Source organism: Camelus bactrianus, chromosome 1, assembly GCF_048773025.1.
Source record: "Camelus bactrianus isolate YW-2024 breed Bactrian camel chromosome 1, ASM4877302v1, whole genome shotgun sequence".
NCBI classification, from domain to species: Eukaryota; Metazoa; Chordata; class Mammalia; order Artiodactyla; family Camelidae; genus Camelus; species Camelus bactrianus.
In genome coordinates this window covers 103,827,271-103,845,829 of record NC_133539.1, presented here as the reverse complement: position 1 = coordinate 103,845,829, position 18,559 = coordinate 103,827,271, and the positions used below count along the sequence as shown (strand labels likewise).

At 42.1% G+C, this 18,559-nt stretch overlaps 1 protein-coding gene and 1 non-coding gene across 2 annotated transcripts in view; one reads left to right on the top strand and one right to left on the bottom strand.

Annotated features, from left to right (window-relative positions):
* Window positions 1–2,695: 2,695 nt before the first annotated feature.
* Window positions 2,696–2,771, bottom strand: TRNAT-AGU (transfer RNA threonine (anticodon AGU)). Its single transcript has one exon. It is a non-coding gene; the product is annotated as a tRNA-Thr (tRNA).
* Window positions 2,772–10,679: 7,908 nt separating this feature from the next.
* GRK7 (G protein-coupled receptor kinase 7) overlaps window positions 10,680–18,559 on the top strand; it is a 35,038-nt gene continuing 27,158 nt past the window's right edge. Inside the window, exons 1-2 of the mRNA XM_010952309.3 lie at window positions 10,680–11,721; window positions 13,169–13,606. Of these exons, the coding sequence (XP_010950611.2) occupies window positions 11,110–11,721; window positions 13,169–13,606 (1,050 nt within the window). The 5' untranslated portion in view covers window positions 10,680–11,109. The remainder of the gene's footprint in view (window positions 11,722–13,168; window positions 13,607–18,559) is intronic.

The following is an 18,559-nucleotide window of genomic DNA, read 5'->3' as shown; positions in this document are numbered from 1 at the left end:
AAAGAGGAACAGTTATTGGGAATAGGCATTGAATGAATCAACCTATATTATCTGCCACAATTCGTGTTAACAAATAACAATTGTTTATACTTGGGGAGTTGCTGCTCCCTGTGAAACGATGCCCTGTGGGGTCACAGAAGCTGGTGACTAACAGAAATTCTTGAGCTTGTCTTACAGAACAACAAATAAGGGAAAAGCTTGCTAAGACCCCACTGCTTGTAACCTGCTTTTACTGATTAAGCTAGCTTTAAGTTCTTCTGGTTTTTTTTTTTTAACTGTCCACCCTCCAAGCTTCACATAGCCTAGGTCATCTATCACAAAACTCATTAACGACCCCTGTGGATAACACCTCTGAACTATGGGTTGCTATTAACAGAGGCTTAAGTTGTTTTCTAGGAACTTGGAGTCAGCTCTTGTCCACTTCAAGCCAGCTAAGACTGGTTAGGACCACTGATCTTAAAACTGAGCCAACACAGGTGTCCCATGAATAATCTTTTGATGTCAGAGGACCAAAATCTCTACTCTTCCATCATGCTAAGTGCCTCCATTTTTGATCCTGCATCCCTGAAGAAGCATTTAACCAGATACACCAGTGCAGATCACCAATGACCTCACCTTCTCCCTACCTCCAATCACCTTTCTCCACATCTAAGACGGCCCTGCTCATTCACCTCAGATAGGTAGTTAGCACATGATAAGGTGCCTAACATTCCTTATCAGAAATGCAAGTTAAAATCAAAATGAAATATCTCTACACACCCCTTAGAATAGCTCGAATTAAAAAGACTGATAACACAAAGTCTCGGTGAAGACTTGGAGGCTCTGGAACTCTCCTGCATTGCTAGTGGGAATGAAAAATGGAACAGCCACTTTGGAAAGTAGTAAGTCAGTATCATAAAAAGTTAAATATGCATCTACCCTATGACCCAGCAATTCTATTCCTAGGTATTTGCCCAAGAAAAATGAAAAAATCTGCCCAGAAAAAGACATAGATGAATATTCAAAGATGCTTTTTTTTGTACTTATAATAGCCCCAAACTAGAAATAACCCTAATGTCCATCAACAGAAGAATAGTGTTCTATTCATAGAGTGGAATGAATAGAATAGCAGTAAGAAAAGGAAAAACAGATACATGCTACAACATGGTTGAATCACAAAACATTATATTGAGCAAAAGAATCCAGGCATAATAGAGTACTAAACTGTATGATTCTGTTCCTATGAAGTTCAAGAAGAGACAAAACTAACCTACAGAGATAGAAATCAGAAGACTGGAAGCCTCTAATTGGGCTATTAACTGGCAAAAGCACAAGAAGCTTTCCATAGTGATAGAAATGTTCTATAAATTGACTTGGGTGATGGTTACAAGAGTTGATACATTTGTCAAAACTCTTCAAACTGTACACTTAAAGATCTACAAATTTTACTTTGTATAAAATAAACCTGATTTTTTTTAAAAAGAGAAACATATTATTTAAGATCACAACCAATACCCTTTTATATTTGCCATTAAGTGGAAAATGCAAGAAAATGCATTAATGGTTGTTCCATTTGTCATATTGTTCAACTCTTCAAGAGAGCACTCAAATCAAAATAATTGTGTTTCTCATCTTGTTCTGGTCCCCTGTGGAGGTAATCTGAGAAAGCTCCTTGGAATTCATTAGAAGTGCTACATTTTCAAGAAGTTTATCCAAATGCAGAAGAAATGAGTAAAGGAAGAAGTGAAAAATCTTTTAAACAGCAAATGTTTTATTCATTCCAACTCTCTTCTAGAATGTTTTCCAGGTTTTAAATGTACAAAATCTTGGAGCTGCCCCCCAATCATAAGATGGGAATTTTAGGGTAGCCTGAAATTCTTCACTGAGCTCTAGACTCTAACAACACAGACTCTGAACTTTTTCAACAGTCTTAGATCTTCTTAAGGATGAAAGGTATGGATATGCGTCTTTCCCAGACCTAATGCTTAAAATAGCCCTTGACAGCCCTGAGACTGTGGTGTTGGGTTTGTCTCAGACAGATGGCCCAGAATTGAGGTCTTGTGAGTGCATACAGATACCCTAATAAAGTTTAGGAGTGCTGAGTCTCCCCAACTCCACCACAGCCCTGCTGTTAGGTCCTTGAGACAGATGCAAAGACAAAGGAGTTACTCTTAAAGTCCTTATGAGGTCTCCACCACAGCCTTCAAACCCACCATCTAACACATGCAAATGCCCAGGTCCTCCCAGCTCAGGTCAGACCAACCCTCTGCCAGCTCCACTTACATGGACCTGGTAGGAGGGGCCCGAGGGCTCTGCATAATACGTCCCTCCACTCTGGCTGCACTGGTCCAGTGGGAGCTCCAGCTCCAGCACCCTGCATGCACACCTCCCTGCCCGGAAAACTCAGGGTCTGGCCACCACCGTCTGCTTTGAGACCAGCAGTCTCATCCAGCCCTCCATCCCTAGTCAGAGCAAGAAGCCCAGGCTTCCCAGATTACCTTGCACTCCCTTAAATCTAATCCCAAATGGTTCCTTAGATTCCCGTTTATTCCTCTATCTCCCACTCCTCCTCAGCCTCTGAAATTCTTCCTCTGCCCCCTGATATTCAACCAGCAAAACAACCTCCATCCTCATTTTTCTCCAAAAATTCCTTTCATTTTCAATTTAAATTTTTCAGGAGGAGGTAATTCGGTTTTTTATTTATTTACTGTTTTGATGGAGGTGCTGGGGATTGAACCCAGGACCTCGTGCATACTAAGCACACACTCTACCACTGAGCTATATCCACCCCCTATATAATGTCTCATTTGTACCCACTTTTACAAGTAAAATAAGCCTTTTCCATTCCATTTAATGTTCCTTTTCAGCTTCACAAAAAGCCAGTAAATAAAACTGTCAAGGACAGTCAATTCTCAGTCCTTATACTACTTGGTCTACCAGCAGCATTTGTCACAGCTGATCACGCTCTTCCTGGATGCCCTTTTGTCACGTGGCTCCTAGGAGAGCATCCTCTGCTGTCTTTCCTTCTTCCTCGCTGCCCTTCTCACCTCCTAACCTCTAGGCTCAGTCCTGAGCCTTCTCTGCTTTCACCCCGTTTGCTGCATCCAGTCTCACAGATTTAAGTAAATGCCATTTATATGCTGGGTGATTCCCAATGAATATCTCCAGCCCAGGCCCCTCCCCTGCACTCCTTACTCATAGATCCAGCAGACTAACTAAGAATCTGCATTTGGATGTCCCATAGGCAGTTCCAATTTTACAGGTACAAGACTGAGTTCCGCATCGTCCCTGAAACCTGCTCCTCCAGAGGATTTCCAGCTGAGTTTATAGGAAATTCATCCTTCCAGTTACCCTGGCCCAAACCCAAGAGTTGATCTTGTCCTTTGTCTTTCTGCCACACCCCACATTCAGCTACTGAGCAAACCCTCTTACGCCCTCCACTGACCTGTCATCAGAGCTCCTGCCATCAATTCCAAATTTTCTTTTTACAAACAAATAATTGTGTTTTCACCCTTGCCCAATTCCACCTGAGATCCTGTCAAAACGTCCATCTACTCACAGCATTCCTCTGCTAAAAGCTTCCAGTGGCTTCCCAGCTCTCCCGGCTGAGCTCAGCCAACTATCAACACCCCAGATGAACAGCCACTAAAACCAGCAAAAAGCTGCCACCTCGAAGCACAGACTTCTGAGAAATTCTAAATCATGATTTTAGGCTATGAAGTTTCGGGGTAGTTTGTAATACCACGATTTAATATACTATATCTTTTACTTATTTTGTTTATTGATAGTCTCACCCACTAAAATGTAATCTCCATCAAGGCAGGAATTTTTTTTTCTAATTTTGTTTTCTGTTGCATCAGTGCCTAGAACAATAACTGACATAATGTGTCCCCTCTCTCTATCTGTGGGGTGAATGAATAGACTGAAGAGACAAATGAAAGGATGTCAGAAGAATTATGTGTGGATTTTAGTTGATATGTATGACTTAGTATTCAATTCTACCTTTACTAATTCTTTTTACATCGATTTTGTACATCAGGGTCATTACTTGCAATGTCATGTCAGGTTTTCAATGTTCAAAGTCTCACCAGCTGAATCTGGTGTTGCATTTTCTTTAGCTTACCCCATGTCAGAGTCCAGCCTTCTATTATGGCCCTAAGATATGTGGAAGTAAGGCTTTCCTCTCATTTGCTATTACCAAGTGACCTTACTGTCACCATTATTTGTTAAATTTGATGTTGCTCATATACTTTAAAATATTTTGGGGGGTAGTTAATCTTTTTTATTTAATTTTTAGTGGAGGTGCTGGGGATTGAACTGAGGACCTTGTGCATGTGAGGCACACACTCTACCACTAAGCTATACCCTCCCCACTAAAATATCGTTAACAGAACCCTCCCACCTTACCAGTGGACACGGAGCTGGGGTCTAATGCTTGAGTGGTTCACCTTTCCTTACAATCCTCTTATTCTCTCAACTCACCATTATTTTTATTCTTTACTGACCAGGAAAAAAGGAAATATTTTAGAAGCAGACTTAACAAAATTTGTAACAAAAACTTAACGCTTCATCATTCCAAATACAGTCTCTTATGTTCTACCAAAAATAACTTTCACTTTTATTCCCTTGTTTCATTCTTCTTTATAACCCCCCGGAACTTTTTCCTGGCGATACCATTTCCTCCACATATCAAAAATATGTTTTGTGGATGTTATTTTGTTTTTTCTTTGTTAACATTACACTTGTTTCGTCTCCTCTAATAATCTCTGTAATAAAATCTCTTTACTTCTTGGAGAGTTGTTTAAAATCTCATTGTGTGAACACATACAGTCCTTTTCTTCTGTACATCTGCCGTGATCCACTTCCAAATGGAACCCCTATCAGGAAGTATTTTCTATGTGCTTCAAATGAACCAATGGCTTAATTTTCTCTCTCAGCTACCGTGGCTCCTTGTTTAAGAAGAATACCCTCTTTTATGAGTGCATAGTCATTATTAAAATAATTAGAGACTTGTTCAGAGAGGAAGATGTTGATGTTATACCAGATTATGGATCCTAAGGTTCAATATTTATGAATTTAATTTAGGATAAAAACAAGAGACTTTAAAATGGTCTGCAGATTCTTTGGGCCTCATTAAAGTATTTGCAACTTCTTCTGTTTTGAGTAGCCTCAAAAGTACAATTTTTTGGTATGGCTTTTCAAGAAGGTCAGGATTTCTGTAGACAAAAGGGTTTTTCCTTCAGATGCACAGTAACTGTTTCACTGTCAGTCGGAACAGAACTGAGCTAAATGCTTACTGTTATACCGTGACACCATGGAAGCCCTAGAACTAGAAAATCTGCCATTTTGACAGGAAACAAAGCCCAAGAATCGTTTCTAAACACAACCCTAGCGTCTTCCAGTCCAGACTGGATTCTTTTGACCCCATAGCTTCTCTGTGCCACGAAGACAGTGCAGAGTGAAAAAAGCCCTAGACTGGAAGGTAGGACCCCCAAGTTCCTAGTCCAAATCTAGCACCTGTTTTGTTTTTGGCTTTGGGGTTTTTTTTCTGGTCTGTTTTCTTTATGTACAGTGAGAGCTTAGACCAGGTCAACACTAAGGTCATTTATATTATATTTAACTCTGAGTCTGTGACTGTTAGATAATGTTTGAAATTAATAATAAAATTCTTGGTTTAAACTGACATTTCCTGAAAGCTATAAAATGAATTGCTCCCTCCTCAATGCTCCTGTTGGATTTGGTACTTGCCTCTATGATGACTTTTAACCACATGGTACCATGGTAAGTATGTTAAATGGAGCTACCAAACATAAAACCCCAGTACCCAGACCCACCCTCCTTCTATCTTGTTCTGATCAGTCCTTCATCCTAAAATCCTTCACCTGTGCTTTGAACTCCCCCTGTCTTCTCAGGAATCCTATGCATTTATTCTCATACTATAACTTTGGCTTCTACACTGGGTCTTTATCAGCTATTCCCATGCAGAAGACACTACTGTTCATTTTTTCCCTCTCCCCCACATCCCCTTCAGCACACCCACCCCCCATCGTTTCTCTCTCGTCACAGCCAAAGTCCTTCTATTGCAGGGAGAAGTCATCTCCTCTTCCTCACCCGCTGTCTCCCCATCTCCTGTCCATTTTGCCTTCTGAACAGATTGAGGCTCGTTCTGCTTTGTCCCATCTCTACTGCCACCGTGACTGCCACTCACTGGGCTGCCGAGGTTGCCTCCCCTGGACTCCCTGCCCCCAGACTCCCTGCCCCCACTCTCTTCACCACACAGCAGCCAGTGAGATCTTTTTAAAAACACAAATATAACCATGGCTAAAAACTCTAGCCTCCCATTGTTGTTAGGACAGAGACCAAATTATTTACAAATGTAGACTTGGGACTTTCTTTAAAATACTCCAGCAGCAGGGGAGTGTATAGCTCAAGTGGTAGAGTGTGTGCTTAGCATAAACAAAGTCATGGGTTCAATCCCCAGTACCTCCTCTAAACATAAATAAGTAAGTAAATCTAACTATCTCTCCCCTCTCCAAAAAAAGAATTTAAAAAATTAAAATATTCCAGCAAAAAAAAAAAAAAAAGAAAGAAAGAAAAGAGGAGAGAGAGCAAGAGAGAAGGGGGAATCCTAATGTAAATTGTGAACTTTGGATGATTATGATGATATGTCAATGTAGGTTTATGAATGGTAAGAAAAGTACCTGGTTGGGGGATGTTGATAATATGGGAGGCTGTGCATGTGTGGGGACAGAGAATAGATGGGAATCTCTACCTTCTCAATATTTCTGTGAATCTAAAACTACTCTCAAAAAATTAAGTCTTTAAAACAAAACAAAACAAAAAATGAGTGGGTGTGTTGGATGAAAGTTGGATGAAAGAAAATTGGCAAATGCTAATAATGCTTTTAACAAAATTGGATGAGTGTATGGGAGTTTATTTTATTATTCTCACTACTTTTATGCACATTTGGGGTTTTCTGTAACAAAAAGATCTCCAAAAATGGTGTGATAAAATGGTGATTTTATCCCTTATATGATGTTTATACTTAGTTCTCCGAAAATAACTTGTGTATCACTCCTTTCTAATTTCACTAAGAAAACCTTAATTATCTGTAGAATTCTGTTGAAGAAAATCTAGCAGGACCACCAACTGGTCTTACTATTCAATATTTCAATAGAAAAGACAAACTGCTTGGAAACTGAATTTCTGTGAGAAAACTACGATCACATTGAAACAACAGTCTAAAACTCATCTAGCTCCACCTCTTCTCTGTTTAGTGTCAACATGTTTTAACCAACAAAGGATACACTTGATTTCTTTAGATTATTAAAATGTGCAGTGCGGTCAGCTGTTGTTGGAAAGATAAAGACCCTTTTGCTTTTTCTTCCAGTAGACGGCTGCTACTGAACGAAAAAAGCAAAATCTTCACTGTGAGCCAATTTAAATCAGAAGTAAAAGAATAATTCAGACTCTTTGGGTATCCTAATGCTGACATATTGGTCTGCTTCAGAACTTACACATTTCAACATAGCTTCTGCTTCTGAGATCACACAGTATCAAGCTACATTATTTCATAATTCTTGAACCTCAAAAAGATGGGCTATTGGACCATGCAGAGAATTGTGCAGTATAAAGGATGGTCATATTCTTCCTTAGAGACCTAGCTTTACATTAACCTTATCATAGGGGTATTTTCAAAATTAAAAATCCTTAGAAAGAGAAACAAACCAGGACTCAATTACTAATCAGTAACTTAAACTCCTTTTTTATGGTCCTTATGTTTTAAGTGTTGTATGACATCAGAGCATTTTAAAATTTAAAAGCATACATGTCATCAATAATGCTTTAAACCACACGAGGCAAAATGCAATGGAAGACCTGAGTAAAGAGCATTTTTCCTTTTCTTTAGGTTACAGAATTAGTCCTAAAAGATACAAAGATATTTTCGTTTTTGGGGTGTTTTTTTTTTTTCTATTATCACAGTTGCTTTTTCTTTCAAAGTGAAATATCTCTGCTTTTCACATGACAGAGTTTGGTCATCTTTTTTTATGGCAGCATATAGTAAATTGCTTGGTTGCAATAGCTTGTTGTTACAAATCTTTCATGTCACTTGATGAGTGTGACCTCCCTGTCTTCCAGCTCCACCAGGCCCCACAGCTTTCCAGAGTCACGTGAGACCCTGAGTTGGCAGCTCTGCGCTAGCTGGGCATGGGACGTCAGAACCCACCTTCTACCGCTTGGCCTAGTTCTCTCCTGCCTCCAATATGCATATAAGAAAAGCATAATTCTGAATCAGGGTTTGATGATTGATAGTCACTATTTAAAAGTTAATGCTTTTTGATCACTTCTTTGTGCCAGGCACTATTTGGCATTTAACTCTCCCAAGGACTTACTCAAGAATCAACACTGATTTTCTCTATTTTCCCATAATTATACTGAGGCTCAGAGAAGTTAAGTAACTTGCTAAAGTCACACAGCTAGGACTTGCTAGAGCCAGAATTCACTTTCCTAAGCAGTGCTGGAGTTAGTGCTTGTAAACGTAGGGCCACATCTCCAATCCAAGACTTCTGATACTTTTCCCCAGTGGTATAGGATATCCTGAATGTGCCCAGCACTTAGTTCTGCTTCTAACCTAAGGATTCAGTGTTATTTCTTCATTGGATCTACAATTATTATTTCATTAAGTTGGGAAAAGCCCTGAACCCTAATTGTTAGTGAATCAAATAAAGTGTTCCATTTTAAATAGATCTCTTTCTTTTTCAGGCAGGTAAAACATTAAAAATAATGGTACTCTGTTTAAAATTGCCAGCAGTCAACATAAAAACATAACTTCTAGACTTTGTGTTCAAATATTACCTAAACTCTGTTCTCATCAGTTAGATCATCTTTAATTACTAAGGGAGTGAGTGTTTTTACCCAGATGATCTGTGGTATGACTGATTAGAAAACAAAACAGAAGAAAAAGTTCCTCCTATTTATGAATGACAAAGCTACAAAAAGAAGGGCTAAGTCTGTGCTGTCCACCAAGGTAGCCACTGGCCACATGTGGCTGCTGAGCATTTGAAATGTGGCTGGTTTGAATTGAGAGGTGTGGTAAGTAAAATACAAAGCAGATTTGGAAAACTCAGGGCACACAAACAAAAAGGATGTAAAATATCCCCTTAGCAATTTTTCTATCAATTACATGTTGAAATGAGACCGTTTTGCATATGTTGGGCCAAGTAAAATATATTATTAAAGTTAATTTCACTTGTTTCTTTTTCTCTTTTCAATGTGGTTGCTAGAAAATCTGAAATTCCGTATGTAGCTTTGCACGTGTCTATTGCACAGTGCTGGGTTAAGTGATTACCCAGGGGTAAAATAAAGTATCCATCAGTGTGAGTGGAATCAAGCAGTTTGTAGCAGTCATCAGTGAAAAATGTTCTTTTTTCACCAATAAGGTTAAATAGTGATGTGATGACAATTCTACCATTTTCTCAAAGTTCTGCCCTGTTGGATTGCCACTGTATTCATAAGAACCACGGGAAAAGGCACTTCCTCCTCGGGAGAGAGTCTCAGACTGATTTTTACTCGGAAATGTGGGCCCCAGGATGACATATCAAGAACCAAAAAAAAAAAAAAAAAAAAAGGACCAACATTTCTTGTGTGGATTTCAAAGCAGATGGCATGGTTCCGAGCAGTGGTCACTCGTGCAGAGCCCCCATCTCTGCCACTGGGCTGATGATTTACTGCGCAGCAGGGCAAAGCCAAAGGGCACCCACGAGTTCATTACATAATTCTTGGTAGCCGTGAGGCCAAGTGTGTATCTCCCAGAGGATGGCCGGCCGGCTCTGTCAGGCAGACCATGGCCGTCATGATGATGTTTGGACAGAGTGTGTGCTGGAGGTTGTTTGCTTGGAAAAAGACTGACCAGCTTTTTGGGGTTTTTTTTTTTTTTTTTTTTTCCCTCTCCTTCCACTCTTTTTTCCTTTTAAACACTCTGGCGTAAGATTGAATGACTTTGTTTTTAAGCTCCCTGAGCCTTGCTTTGTGTAGAAAAAGCCTGAGTATTCTTTCCCTGGAGGACACAAGTGTTATTTTTGGAGCAGAGATTCTTAGCCTGATCTCTGTCTAAACCAATTTCTGTACTTTGTGAGGTCGCGGTCTGGGGCGGCTCTGAGCGATCTCTCCTGGAGGGACGCTTCTCGGCTTCGGGAGGGAGCCTGGGCTGACATGCGGAGGGGGGCTGCGCCTGGAATTTCACTGCTTGGTGTCTCCACACACGTGTGGCTCCTTCGCCTTCAGATTCCCCTTGTTAGGCTTGTGCCCTTGGAACAGTCTCCACCACGTGCTGTGCAGTGGGGTGCTCTTCCTGCTGATGTAACTTCCCCGGATGTTTTTTGGCGTTTTTGGGGGGGGCCAAGGTGACCCCCTCCCCCACCCATTTAACTTTAGGTCACAGACTCCTCAGAACTAAGAAGGCCATGGCTGGAGGATCTGTGGCTTCAGAGCCACAGCCCCCTCTGAGAACCACGACCTGGGTCCCCAAGGGTCTCTGGGAACAAGTCTTGGGACTCACCGCTCAGAGCACCCTGTCCTGTAACTGCTCTGTGTCAGGCTGCTAGACATGAGGAAGAAAACCTCTCCAGCTTTTCAAAGTTCCTCTTCTGACCTGTCATTCCTAGGAGTTTACAGAGCTTGTATCGGCTGGCAAACACATAAAATTAGACTCAATTGAAAACACCACTGTCAGCAACAAAGCGTGCACCACCTCATTGTGACTCCTTTCCTTTGGAAATTGGTAGCGGTGGACTCAGGGAGCAGGTGCGTAGGGAGAAAGGCTCCATCATGGACCGGTAGACCCGGCAGGAGTTTCAGGCTGCCTTCACCCCGGTGGGTGACCTGTGATGTGCCCTTCCCGGCTATACATAGCCAGCAAAGCTTCTTACAAGAGAAACCTCTTTCCTCACCCTCCACCAGTCCCACCCGCGACCAGAAGACTCGCTGTAAATCCCCTGGAAGTTACTGAACCTCGGAACAGGGAAGCAGCCGGCTGGCCGCAGGCCTGACCGCGTCCCCGCCATCGCCCACCAGCCTTCCTTTTCTTTGCCTTCCTTTTCTTTGCCGGGAGAGCACGTTCGGTGCTCAGCCATGGTCGACATGGGGGGCCTGGACAACCTGATCGCCAACACGGCCTACCTGCAGGCCCGGAAGACCTCAGACGCCGACAGCAAGGAGCTGCAGCGCCGGCGCCGGAGCCTGATGCTGCCCGGGCCGCAGAGCTGCGAGCAGCTCCGCCAGGCGCTGCCCGCCGACTTCCACAGCCTGTGCGAACAGCAGCCCATCGGCCGCCGCCTCTTCCGGGACTTCCTCGCCACGGTGCCCGCGTACCAGGAGGCCATGGGCTTCCTGGAGGAGGTGCAGAGCTGGGAGCTGGCCGAGGAGGGCCCCGCCAAGGGCAGCATGCTGCAGGGGCTGGTGGCCACTTGCGCGGCTCCCCCAGCCCCCGAGCAGCCACACCCCTTCCTCAGCCCTGCTCTGGTCACCAAGTGCAAAGCAGCCGCCACCGAGGAAGAGAGGGCCTCCCTGGTGGAGCTGGCCAAGGCCGAGGCCATGGCCTTTTTGCAGGACCAGCCCTTCCGAGAGTTCCTGGCCAGCCCCCTCTATGACAAGTTTCTGCAGTGGAAAGTCTTTGAGATGCAACCGGTGTCAGAAAAGTACTTCGAAGAGTTCCGTGTTCTGGGCAAAGGTGGTTTTGGGGAGGTAAGTATCTCAGAATAGCCAGGCTGGAAGATAAAATATACAGCATAATAGAGTTCTGTTTTGCCTCTTCCTTCCTTCCTTCCTTCCTTCCTTCCTTCCTTCCTTCCTTCCTTCCTTCCTTCCTTCCTTCCTTCCTTCCTTTCTTACTTTCGAACTTACTTACTTTCGAACTTACTTTGAAATTAAAGAACTAATTTCAGTGCCACATGTGGAGAAAGCTTTCCTAGCTTGCTCTCACCTCTTCTTTCTGGTCACCATGTGATATAAAACTCTAATGTCATAAGAAAAGCCAACAAAAGGTGGAACTGGCCGAGAATCTTGATGGTGGGGTCTACACCGGGCAGGAACACGCTGAGATGCCCCTTTGGAGAATGGTAGGAACATGCGATGGGAGATCTCCCTTTTCCCTTCATTGGGGCAATGGAGCTAATTTGAGAAAATCTTCAGTTAAGAAAACACCTTGAGGTAAAGCCTAGAATCTGTTTTTGCACCACGGCTGTGCTCAATTCTTTCTTTTTTAAAGTAGAAAAAAAATTCTTTGTGTTAAAATTCACATAACATAAAATTAACTGTTAATCACTGTAAAGTGTACAACTTAATAGCATTTAGTTCAATACAGTGTTGTGCAACCATCACCTCTATCTAGTTAGAAGATATTTTCATTAACCCTGAACTCATTAACAGTTACTCCTCATTCCCCCCTGCTCCCATCCCCTAGCAACCACTGGGCTGCTTTCTGTCCCTGTGGATTTGCCTATTTTGATTTTTCACATAAATGGAGTGACCTACAATATGTGACCTTTTGTGTCTGGCTTCTTTCCCTGAGCATAATGTTTTGAAGTTTCATTCATGTTGTAGCACGTATCAGTATTTCGTTCCTTTTTAGGGCTAAATAACATTCCATTGTATGTTATATGCAGGTCACATGTATATATATATTGTATGTGTGCATACATTTCATTTATCTGTTATCTATTGATGGATAGTTGGGTTGTTTCTACCTTTTGGCTATTGTGAATAGTGCTGCTGTGAACATTTATGTGTAAGTATTTGTTTGAATACCTGTCTTCATTTCTCTTTTGTATATGCCTAGGAGTAGAATTGCTGGATCTTAAGGCAATTGTATGTTTAACTTTTTAAGGAATCACCAAACTCTTCCATGTTTTACCACCAGCAATGCATGAGGGTCTCAATTTCTCCACATCCTTGCCAGCACTAGTATTTTTCATTCTTTTTTTTGTATTATGGCCCACCTAGTGGGGGGACGAAGTGATATCTCATTGTGGTCCCAGCTCTTTCTCAAAGAAGCTTTCTTACTCACAGCATCTCTTTTCTCAGAAGCCTGCCGTCCCACCTTGGTTGACTTCTGCCCCTCCACCTCCCCTATCACCTCCTCCCCTTCCTCCCTCCAGTGCTGACTACTTCGCCCTTTCTGTCTCTCCTTAAGGTATGTGCTGTCCAGGTGAAAAACACTGGTAAGATGTATGCCTGTAAGAAATTGGACAAGAAGCGGCTGAAGAAGAAAAATGGAGAGAAAATGGCTCTCTTGGAAAAGGAAATCTTGGAGAAGGTCAGCAGCCCTTTCATTGTCTCTCTGGCCTATGCCTTTGAGAGCAAGTCCCATCTCTGCCTGGTCATGAGCCTGATGAACGGGGGAGACCTCAAGTTCCACATCTACAGCGTGGGCGAGCGGGGCCTGGACATGAGCAGGGTGGTCTTCTACTCAGCCCAGATGACCTGTGGCGTGCTGCACCTCCACTCCCTCGGCATCGTCTACCGGGACATGAAGCCTGAGAACGTGCTTCTGGATGACCTCGGCAACTGCAGACTGTCCGACCTGGGGCTGGCCGTGCAGATTCAGGACGGCAAGCCCATCACGCAGAGGGTGAGTGGTTCTCCCTTGGCCCCAAGGGTGGGGCACAGAGTTGGAGAAGATGGGGAGAGAGCTGTTCTATTCCCAGGGCGAACAGAGCCTTGGACTTAATGCTTCTAATTTCCTTGTACCTAAAGCCCTTATGCTGTCATCTTGCTTTAAGTAGAGTGGTATAAGAGGATTAGCTTAACTGGTTCTTTGGGGGCTACTTTGTTCTTCTCTCATCGGAAGCATATGGGATCCTACTTTGTGAGTTAGAGATGGTCTGTGCCTTCACAGTGAATTCACAGCTGGGACCTAGGTAGGTCCTGCCAATAACCAACTCTCTGGTGCCATGTTCCTGAGTCCATAGAGCCTTGGTTTCCTCTTCTGGAAAATTATAGGGGCTGGACCCTAAAATTCCAAGATTCTAGGAGGTAAAAATTCACAGGATAAGAAAAAGAAGAATCCCCCAGCACTTAGCACATTATAGCAAATATCTCCTTCCCTGTTGAGCATGGAATGGGGGAATGTTTTACTCTGGACAAAGGTGAAATTTTAAATGAAAAAATATATACAAGAGAACAAAGGCAACTGATGTTTATTTTGATCAATTTGGTTCAAAGTGACTTGCAGAGAATTCTTTGATTAAAAGAGAATTATAATTAAGCAATCATGTTAAGTGAATAATACACAATCTCTCGAATTCTGACATGTCTTTACCACTCAGTTTCTGGGCACAAAGGTGGGAGAATTCCCAGGAAGGCAAGGGCTCAAGTCAGGGTCCTAAATTTTCTCTTAAAACTTTGTTTTTGCACAGTTTCCAGCTTATAAGGCAGAGAGGACAATCAGATAAGGAAGCGGGGGAAATCAGGGCAAGTCTGGGAAACTGAAGATGATTTTATGTGGCTATAAAGTAAGGGGTGTTTTGACAAGATCGTAGGGCTCAGATCATGCAAAGGCATTGGAATTCTCTCTTGTGAGGGACAAGGAGCTGTTGAAGGGTTTTAAGAAAGGGAATGACATGATTAGATTTGCATTTTTGAATCAATTTGGGTTGTAGATGGGAGGCTGAGGCGCTAGTTAGGAGGCTTAGGTAGTGGCCCAGGAAGAGATGATGGGGCCTGTATAAGACAGTAGGCTTGAAAAAGTGGGAGTAAATTCGAGCAGTTGGAAAGAGACCTGATGGGACTTCAGGGCCAGCTTGGTATGAGGGTGAGGGACGGGGAGGCTCTCTAGCTCCAGTGACTAGAAGGAGGAGCAGAATTTTGGGAAGGCTGGCAAGTTTAATTGTGACTGTATTGTATTGAGGTTCCTGTGTGACAGGCAGGTGGACATTTAGATCTAAAGTCTGGTGCTGTGGAGAAAGGCCTAGGCTAGACATCGTGATTGGGAGTCATTGTGGCTTGAGAAACAGTGGACACCACTGGGTCATTTGGGAAACAGTGGAGGAAGAGGACCAGGGACATCAACATGTAGGGGGTATGGAAGAAGAGGGCCCTTGAAGACGTTAAAGAAGTAGGGCGAGAGTGGCATAGTCATGGGAGCTGTATCAGTTCAGGGTTGATATCAGCAGCATATCATAGAAAACCAAAATAACACTAGATTGAACAAGAGAGGGAGTTATTTTTCTTATGTAACAAACAGTGTGGAAATGAGCACAGCTGGCATTCATTCTGTAGCTACAGGATGATGGGATTGACATCTCTGTGATTTTGACCTTTCCTGTGTGTTGCAAGATGGCTGCTCTAGCCCCAGCCATCATGTCCATGTTCTAGGCAGGAGAAAGGAGGAAGGATCAGGAGTAAATGGGTATGCACACAATGACTGAATATGTCTTCCTTTAAGGAGCTTCCCTAGAAAGCCCATCTGACAGCTCCCATTTAAATTTCATTGTCTAGAAATGTTATCTGGCCATCCTATCTGCAGGGGAAGCTGATAAATGACTTAATTTTTTTTTTTTTTTTTTTTTTTTTTTGAGGAGAAAGGAGTTCTCATTAGTAAGGAAGGAGAAAGGCAGGATGTGGAGCAGTAACTGGCAGCCTCTGCCAGAGGAGCCAAAGGAGAAGAGGATTTAAGGGAGGAGAGTGGTCAGCTCTGTCAAATGCAGCCAAGTGGTCATGTAGTTTGTGGGATTTGACAATTAGGAAACCACAGTGTCCTCAGGAAGAGAGCACCTTTTTTTTTTTTTTTCCTTTATTTAACTGAAGTTTAGTCAGTTTACAATGTTTCAATTTCTGGTATACAGCATAACGTTTCAGTCATACCTATGCATACATATATTCCTTTTCACATTCTTTTTTCATTATAGGTTACTACAAGGTATTGAATTAGTTCCCTGTGTATAGAGTAGAAACTTGTTTATCTATTTTATATATAGTAGTTGGTATCTGCAAATCTCAAATTCCCAATTTATCCCTTTCCACCCCCTTTCCCCCTGGTAACCGTAAGTTTGTTTTCAATGTCTGTGAGTCTGTTTCTGTTTTGTGAATAAGTTCATTTGTGTCTTTTTTTTTTTTTTTTTAAGATTTTACATGTAAGTGATATCTTACGGTATTCTTCTTTCTCTTTCTGGCTTACTTCACATAGAATGACAATCTCCAGGTCCATCCATGTGGTTGTCAGTAACATTTTATTATTTTTTATGGCTGAGTGGTATTACATTGTGTAAATATACCACAACTTCTTTATCCAGTCTTCTGTTGATGGACGTTTAGGTTGTTTCCATGTCTTGGCTATTGCAGATAGTGCTACTACAAATATTGGGGTGCATGTATCTTTCTGAATTAAGGTTCCCTCTGGATATATGCCCAGGAGTGGGATTGCTGGATCATATGGTAAGTTTATTTTTAGTTCTTTAAGGAATCTCCATACTGTTTTCTATAATGGCTGCATTCCCACCAGGAGTGTAGGAGGGTCCCCTTTTCTCCACACCCTCTCCAGCATTTATCATTTGTAGACTTTTGAATGATGGCCATTCTGACTGATGTAAGGTGATACCTCATTGTAGTTTTGATTTGCATTTCTCTGATAATTAGCGATATTGACCATTTTTTCATGTGCCTATTGGCCATTTGTATGTCTTCATTGGAGAATTGCTTGTTTAGGTCTTCTACCCATTTTTGGATTGGATTTTTTTTTTGTTATTAAGTTGTATGAGTTGTTTGTATATTCTGGAAATTAAGCCCATGTCAGTCACATCATTTGCAAATACTTTCTCCCATTCCATAGGTTGTCTTATTTTGTTTGTAGTTTCCTTTGCTGTGCAAAAGCTTATAAGTTTAATCAGGTCCCATTTGTTTATTTTTGCTTTTATTTCTATTGCCTGGGTAGACTGCCCTAGGAGAACATTGCTGAGATGTACGTCAGAGAATGTTTTGCCTATGTTTTCTTCTAGGAGGTGTATTGTGTCTTGTCTTATGTCTAAGTCTTTAAGCCATTTTGAGTTTGATTTACATGTGGCTGTCCAGCTTTCCCAACACCACTTGCTGAAGAGTCTGTTTTTTCTCCATTGTATATTCTTGCCTCCTTTGTTGAAGATTAATTGATCATAGGTCTGTAGGTTTATTTCTGGGCTCTCTATTCTGTTCCATTGATCCATATGTCAGTTTTAGTACCAATACCATGCTGTTTTATTACTATAGCTCTATAGTATTGTCTGAAGTCTCGAAGGGTTATTCCTCCAGCTTCATTCTCTTCCCTCAGTATTGCAGATGGCAATTTTGTGTCTTTTGTGATTCCATATAAATTTTAGGGTTATTGGTTCTAGTTCTGTGAAAAATGTCCTGGATAATTTGATAGGGATCTCATTAAATCTGTAGATTGCTTTGGGTAGTATGGCCATTTTAACAATATTAATTAGGAAGAGTAATTTTCAAGGTCAAAACTCAGACAGTGGAAGTTTGATTGGCTTGAAAAAGAAAGTGAGACTAAGGAAGGAGGGAGGTTCATTGCTAGAGGAGGACACAGGGAGGAGAATGGAGTTTTAAGGTGGGGAGAGTGGAGATTTGGATGCTGAGACAAGATTCAGGAGAGAAAGTGCTGGTTCTGTAGGAAGGAAAGAGGCTGAATGATGGTGGAGAAATGGAAGTTTCACTATCTCCTAAGTGGGGCGTGGGGGGAGGGCAGAGCAGAGATGGGGAGATAGGGAGGAGGCAGAGTGTTTGCCTCCTTGGGACTTTACTATAAAAACAGAAATGTCATGAATCTGTATCTGTCTCTGCATGAAAAAATCGAAGTGTATTACTTCAGGGTTTTGAATTTGTATTGTCAGTTATGCAGAGGGGAAATGTTCCTTCTAAGTGTCCCATAAGTGTGTATCATGCTAATTGGTGATGCATCTCTGCCTTGCTGGAGGTTAAGGAGACACATAGCGCTCTCTCTTGTAAATCCCTTCTCAGTCTTCCTCTAGCTCTGTTCACGGGCCAAGAGAATTTTCCTGTACAGTTCCTTCAGTGTCTCCTGTGTCCAGCTCTCCAGCACTTGTGAAACCCGCAGGAAACTTTCTGTGCCTCCTCAGTATCGTCCACTATAACAAATGCAGTTGGTGGAGAAGCTTCCTGCCTAGAGATCTCTGGCCCTTTTGCCTTTCCTGAGTCCCTCTTTGTTCCATAAGACCAAACTCATTTGCTCTCTCCAAGAAGTTTTATACCCTAGTCCCCAAGCCTGCCTCTGAAGTCCAGATGATCATCAGGAAGGGTGGGGGGAAAGAGTCAGAGAGAAAGTTTAGAAGCCATAAAAAGGAGGGAGGGTAAGCTCAAGTGGTATTGTAAATTTTATATGCACTGGGAAATATGCTTAGTGTGTACAAGGTCCTAAGATCAATCCCCAGTACTCTCTCTAAAAACATAAATAAATAAATAAACCTAATTACCCCCCAAAAAAAGCAATAGAAATAAATAGATTTTAAAAAAAGAAAGAAACCATAAAAAGAAAGACAGAGAAAAGGAAAGCCTCTCTCCTTCACTGTTTACCCCTCTATACAGT